Source organism: Procambarus clarkii, chromosome 40, assembly GCF_040958095.1.
Source record: "Procambarus clarkii isolate CNS0578487 chromosome 40, FALCON_Pclarkii_2.0, whole genome shotgun sequence".
Lineage (NCBI taxonomy): Eukaryota > Metazoa > Arthropoda > Malacostraca > Decapoda > Cambaridae > Procambarus > Procambarus clarkii.
Genome location: NC_091189.1, coordinates 40627625 through 40634458, shown reverse-complemented (window position 1 = coordinate 40634458; position 6834 = coordinate 40627625). Strand labels below are relative to the sequence as shown.

At 50.2% G+C, this 6834-nt stretch overlaps 1 protein-coding gene across 1 annotated transcript; it reads right to left on the bottom strand.

The window, feature by feature from the left end:
• Window positions 1-3421: 3421 nt before the first annotated feature.
• On the bottom strand, window positions 3422-4777 carry LOC138372896 (nucleolar protein dao-5-like). The gene has a single exon (XM_069338571.1). The coding sequence runs from the start codon at window positions 4775-4777 to the stop codon at window positions 3422-3424; it is 1356 nt and encodes a 451-aa protein (XP_069194672.1).
• Between the last annotated feature and the right edge of the window lie 2057 nt (window positions 4778-6834).

The following is a 6834-nucleotide window of genomic DNA, read 5'->3' as shown; positions in this document are numbered from 1 at the left end:
GAGGGAAGTATGGCACCAGTGATCCTAGGGGGGGAGGGGAAGTATGGCACCAGTGATCCTAGGGGGGGAGGGGAAGTATGGCACCAGTGATCCTAGGGGGGAGGGAAGTATGGCACCAGTGATCCTAGGGAGGAGGGAAGTATGGCACCAGTGATCCTAGGGGGGGGAGGGAAGTATGGCACCAGTGATCCTAGGGGGGAGGGAAGTATGGCACCAGTGATCCTAGGGGGGGGAGGGAAGTATGGCACCAGTGATCCTAGGGGGGGAGGGAAGTATGGCACCAGTGATCCTAGGGGGGGGAGGGAAGTATGGCACCAGTGATCCTAGGGGGGGAGGGGAGTATGGCACCAGTGATCCTAGGGGGGGAGGGGAGTATGGCACCAGTGATCCTAGGGGGGTGGAGGGGGGAAAACAAATGTAATTTCCTTTTAATTTATTTATTTATTTAAGAAAGGTCTGAATTGTAGTTGGGTTTTAAAATCTCAGGGAGTTTGAGTCGGCTATAATTAACTATCAGAAGCAAACCAGGGCGGAGGACAAGAGCTGAAACTTTGATAATGTTAATAATTTTTTTTACCGCGTTAGAAATGTAACAAGTTTTAATTTCAGGGATCTTGAACTCATAGTAGTGAATTTACAGAGTAATCTAAGGCGGGGAATGGGAGCTAGTGTTCAGTAACTGTGTTTTCTTTACTTACAATATATGAAGTATGACTGCTTTAATTTTCAGTGAAATTGATTAGGTATTATCGAAGATACCAGAAGGGGATTAAGTTGGGGGACCGTAACTGGAGCTCGGTAACTGAATTATTGTATTGTATTTCTTTTGAAATACAGCGGTTTTAAATTTCAGGGAAATTGTTCAGGTATTAATGAAGACACGGGAAGGGGTTAAGGCAGGGGACAAGAACTAGAACTCGGTTATTGTTCGGATCTTATTTACTACATCTGAAATAAGTATGTTTGAAATCTCGAGGAAATTGATTGGATACAAAAGAAAATATGAGAGGAAACTAAGGTGGGGACCGGAGCTAGAACTTTGTACAACGATTTTCTTTTCTTACTACGTCTGAAATATGTTTTAAATTGGGCTAAAATTGGGCTAATAGTAGCGATAATGCACTTATAAATGCGGTCTCTGACAAATTTTGGTCATAAACTGGTCTCTGTCACATTTTGGTCTTAAACTGGCTTGTGTTAAATTTTCGGTCTCAAACAAGACTGATTAATTTCGGTCTTAAAATGGACTCTGATTAATTTCGGTTTTTAACTGGACTCTGAATATTTACGGACTCAATCTGGTCTTTGACTAATTTGGTCTTACACTGTACTCTGATTAATTTTGGTCTTAAAATGGATTGTGATAAAATCGGTCTGAAAATGATCCCTGTCATATTTTGGTCTTAAAATGGTCTTTGAGCAATTTTGGTCTTAAAACGGACTGAAGAAATTCGATCATCAAATGTCTCTGAATAATTTGGGCCTTTTACTGGTGAAACAGCAGTAAATGGATATAAAAACAAAAACTTACTGCTATGATGTTTATTTTCCTTAACAAACTTCTATGAACATATTCTATGAAAATGGTCTTTTGTAAAAATTCGACCTTAAACTCTTAAATAAGCTTCTATGTTTATATGAACTCTAAAATATATTTTTAAAACTGAACTCTGAACAAAACTTACCTGGAACCCCTGAAGCTTCAGCGGTAACTTTCCCAAAAAAACAAGAACTTACCGCTGATGCTCCATTCCCTAATGCTATATATAACCAGACAGGGAAGAAGTGGGGGAGAGAAGGGCATGAAAGAGGGGAGTGGACGGAAATAGGGTAAGGGGGAGAGAGAGGTGGGAACGAGGGTATAATTGTGGGAAAATGGGAGAGAAGATTTGGAGGTAGAGAGATGGAGAAGAAATGGGGAGGAGTGCTGCAGAAAGGTATCAAGACGTGATAATTCGTCGCACCAAGTTAAGATTAAAATTGTGATATAAAATTATAATGTATTCAACTATTGCAGGAGGAGCCAGGACAACAACCGCGGGTGTTGTTTGGGACCAGCACTGATCGTCTGGTGGCGGGGAGTTTGATAGCCAATCAGAGTCGCCGACCGAGACAACAAGTGCACCGATAAATTGAGGCATAAATAGTACTCCATCGACGATAACATCGTTCCGGGCTGGCCGTCCAGAGACATGATCGACTGGAACAGTGCTCCACTCCGGATTACAGTGTGATGGTTCGACGCACTAGGCGTTGAGGAAGTCTCCCGAGGAAGATGTGTACAGGGTGTGGGACCAGCGTTGAGGGAGTCTCCCGAGGAAGATGTGTACAGGGTGTGGGACCGGCGTTGAGGAAGTCTCCCGAGGAAGATGTGTACAGGGTGTGGGACCAGCGTTGAGGGAGTCTCCCGAGGAAGATGTGTACAGGGTGTGGGACCGGCGTTGAGGAAGTCTCCCGAGGAAGATGTGTACAGGGTGTGGGACCAGCGTTGAGGGAGTCTCCCGAGGAAGATGTGTACAGGGTGTGGGACCAGCGTTGAGGAAGTCTCCCGAGGAAGATGTGTACAGGGTGTGGGACCAGCGTTGAGGGAGTCTCCCGAGGAAGATGTGTACAGGGTGTGGGACCGGCGTTGAGGGAGTCTCCCGAGGAAGATGTGTACAGGGTGTGGGCCCGGCGTTGAGGGAGTCTCCCGAGGAAGATGTGTACAGGGTGTGGGGCCCGGCGTTGAGGGAGTCTCCCGAGGAAGATGTGTACAGGGTGTGGGACCAGCGTTGAGGGAGTCTCCCGAGGAAGATGTGTACAGGGTGTGGGACCAGCGTTGAGGGAGTCTCCCGAGGAAGATGTGTACAGGGTGTGGGACCAGCGTTGAGGGAGTCTCCCGAGGAAGATGTGTACAGGGTGTGGGACCAGCGTTGAGGGAGTCTCCCGAGGAAGATGTGTACAGGGTGTGGGACCAGCGTTGAGGGAGTTACCTGAAATATGAAGACTGAAATATTGAGCAAATATGATGATAATCTTTACTGATACGTCATGGACGACATTGTGCCGGGTAACGGGTGACGGGTAAAGCTGACATGTACAGTGAATCAACATGTGTTTATGTTGCATATACAGCTGTACAGGGAGCCGGTCGGCCGAGCGGACAGCACGCTGGACTTGTGATCCTGTGGTCCCGGGTTCGATCCCGGGCGCCGGCGAGAAACTATGGGCAGAGTTTCTTTCACCCTATGCCCCCTGTTACCTAGCAGTAAAATAGGTACCTGGGTGTTAGTCATCTGTCACGGGCTGCTTCCTGGGGGTGGAGGCCTGGTCGAGGACCGGGCCGCGGGGACACTAAAACCCCGAAATCATCTCAAGATAACCTCAAGATAATATATACTTGTCTTTAGATAATACAGACGAGGTAGTTAGCCTTGGTTTATTATCCCCCAATATTTGTAGATCTTGGTGAAGGTGATGACTGAGCCTTATAACGTGTCTCACCTGACGATGGTGAAGGTGACGACTGAGCCTTATAACGTGTCTCACCTGACGATGGTGAAGGTGACGACTGAGCCTTATAACGTGTCTCACCTGACGATGGTGAAGGTGACGACTGAGCCTTATAACGTGTCTCACATGACGATGGTGAAGGTGACGACTGAGCCTTATAACGTGTCTCACCTGACGATGGTGAAGGTGACGACTGAGCCTTATAACGTGTCTCACCTGACGATGGTGAAGGTGACGACTGAGCCTTATAACGTGTCTCACCTGACGATGGTGAAGGTGACGACTGAGCCTTATAACGTGTCTCACATGACGATGGTGAAGGTGACGACTGAGCCTTATAACGTGTCTCACCTGACGATGGTGAAGGTGACGACTGAGCCTTATAACGTGTCTCACATGACGATGGTGAAGGAGACGACTGAGCCTTATAACGTGTCTCACATGACGATGGTGAAGGAGACGACTGAGCCTTATAACGTGTCTCACCTGACGATGGTGAAGGTGACGACTGAGCCTTATAACGTGTCTCACCTGACGATGGTGAAGGTGACGACTGAGCCTTATAACGTGTCTCACATGACGATGGTGAAGGAGACGACTGAGCCTTATAACGTGTCTCACCTGACGATGGTGAAGGTGACGACTGAGCCTTATAACGTGTCTCACATGACGATGGTGAAGGTGACGACTGAGCCTTATAACGTGTCTCACCTGACGATGGTGAAGGTGACGACTGAGCCTTATAACGTGTCTCACCTGACGATGGTGAAGGTGACGACTGAGCCTTATAAAGTGTCTCACCTGACGATGGTGAAGGTGACGACTGAGCCTTATAACGTGTCTCACATGACGATGGTGAAGGAGACGACTGAGCCTTATAACGTGTCTCACCTGACGATGGTGAAGGTGACGACTGAGCCTTATAACGTGTCTCACATGACGATGGTGAAGGTGACGACTGAGCCTTATAACGTGTCTCACCTGACGATGGTGAAGGTGACGACTGAGCCTTATAACGTGTCTCACCTGACGATGGTGAAGGTGACGACTGAGCCTTATAACGTGTCTCACCTGACGATGGTGAAGGTGACGACTGAGCCTTATAACGTGTCTCACATGACGATGGTGAAGGTGACGACTGAGCCTTATAACGTGTCTCACCTGACGATGGTGAAGGTGACGACTGAGCCTTATAACGTGTCTCACATGACGATGGGCAGGCTGGCGGAGAATGACTTCTGACACAAAACATATCAAATGTGACCTGGTTGGTATTAAACGGCATCACTACTGCTCCACAAGTGTGGGGGATGCTCCACAAGTGTGGGGGATGCTTCACAAGTGTGGGGGATGCTTCACAAGTGTGGGGGATGCTCCACAAGTGTGGGGGATGCTCCACAAGTGTGGGGGATGCTCCACAAGTGTGGGGGATGCTTCACAAGTGTGTGGGATGCTCCACAAGTGTGGGGGATGCTCCACAAGTGTGGGGGATGCTCCACAAGTGTGGGGGATGCTTCACAAGTGTGGGGGATGCTTCACAAGTGTGGGGGATGCTTCACAAGTGTGGGGGATGCTCCACAAGTGTGGGGGATGCTCCACAAGTGTGGGGGATGCTTCACAAGTGTGGGGGATGCTTCACAAGTGTGGGGGATGCTCCACAAGTGTGGGGGATGCTCCACAAGTGTGGGGGATGCTTCACAAGTGTGGGGGATGCTTCACAAGTGTGGGGGATGCTCCACAAGTGTGGGGGATGCTCCACAAGTGTGGGGGATGCTCCACAAGTGTGGGGGATGCTCCACAAGTGTGGGGGATGCTCCACAAGTGTGGGGGATGCTTCACAAGTGTGGGGGATGCTTCACAAGTGTGGGGGATGCTTCACAAGTGTGGGGGATGCTTCACAAGTGTGGGGGATGCTTCACAAGTGTGGAGGATGCTCCACAAGTGTGGGGGATGCTTCACAAGTGTGGAGGATGCTTCACAAGTGTGGGGGATGCTCCACAAGTGTGGAGGATGCTCCACAAGTGTGGAGGATGCTTCACAAGTGTGGGGGATGCTCCACAAGTGTGGGGGATGCTTCACAAGTGTGGGGGATGCTCCACAAGTGTGGGGGATGCTTCACAAGTGTGGGGGATGCTCCACAAGTGTGGGGGATGCTCCACAAGTGTGGAGGATGCTTCACAAGTGTGGGGGATGCTCCACAAGTGTGGAGGATGCTTCACAAGTGTGGGGGATGCTTCACAAGTGTGGGGGATGCTCCACAAGTGTGGGGGATGCTCCACAAGTGTGGGGGATGCTCCACAAGTGTGGGGGATGCTCCACAAGTGTGGGGGATGCTCCACAAGTGTGGGGGATGCTCCACAAGTGTGGGGGATGCTCCACAAGTGTGGGGGATGCTTCACAAGTGTGGGGGATGCTCCACAAGTGTGGGGGATGCTCCACAAGTGTGGGGGATGCTTCACAAGTGTGGGGGATGCTCCACAAGTGTGGGGGATGCTCCACAAGTGTGGGGGATGCTCCACAAGTGTGGGGGATGCTCCACAAGTGTGGGGGATGCTTCACAAGTGTGGGGGATGCTCCACAAGTGTGGGGGATGCTTCACAAGTGTGGGGGATGCTCCACAAGTGTGGGGGATGCTCCACAAGTGTGGGGGATGCTCCACAAGTGTGGGGGATGCTCCACAAGTGTGGGGGATGCTCCACAAGTGTGGGGGATGCTCCACAAGTGTGGGGGCTGCTTCACAAGTGTGGGGGATGCTTCACAAGTGTGGGGGATGCTCCACAAGTGTGGGGGATGCTCCACAAGCGTGGGGGATGCTTCACAAGTGTGGGGGATGCTTCACAAGTGTGGGGGATGCTCCACAAGTGTGGGGGCTGCTTCACAAGTGTGGGGGATGCTTCACAAGTGTGGGGGATGCTCCACAAGTGTGGGGGATACTCCACAAGCGTGGGGGATGCTTCACAAGTGTGGGGGATGCTCCACAAGTGTGGGGGATGCTCCACAAGCGTGGGGGATGCTCCACAAGCGTGGGGGATGCTCCACAGCAGGCAAAGCAAGAAGGGGATTGGGGTGAGGGGGAGGGAGGAGGGGGCAGTAAGGAGAAGGGGGAGTGAAGAGAGGGGTAAAATGGGGCAGTGGGAGGAGAGACTAAGCACCCCGGGCACCGCCGGGCATACCCCCTTTTAGTTTAATTTATAATATATCTATTCAATCTTATGAAGAAGCGACAAAGGAACTCGAGGAAAAGCAAAGCAACCAGTAGTAGAATCAAATAACAAAAACAGCTTAAACAATAAAAATAACAAACAAACCCGACTGAAGAACAACAAGAGCAGCAACAAACAC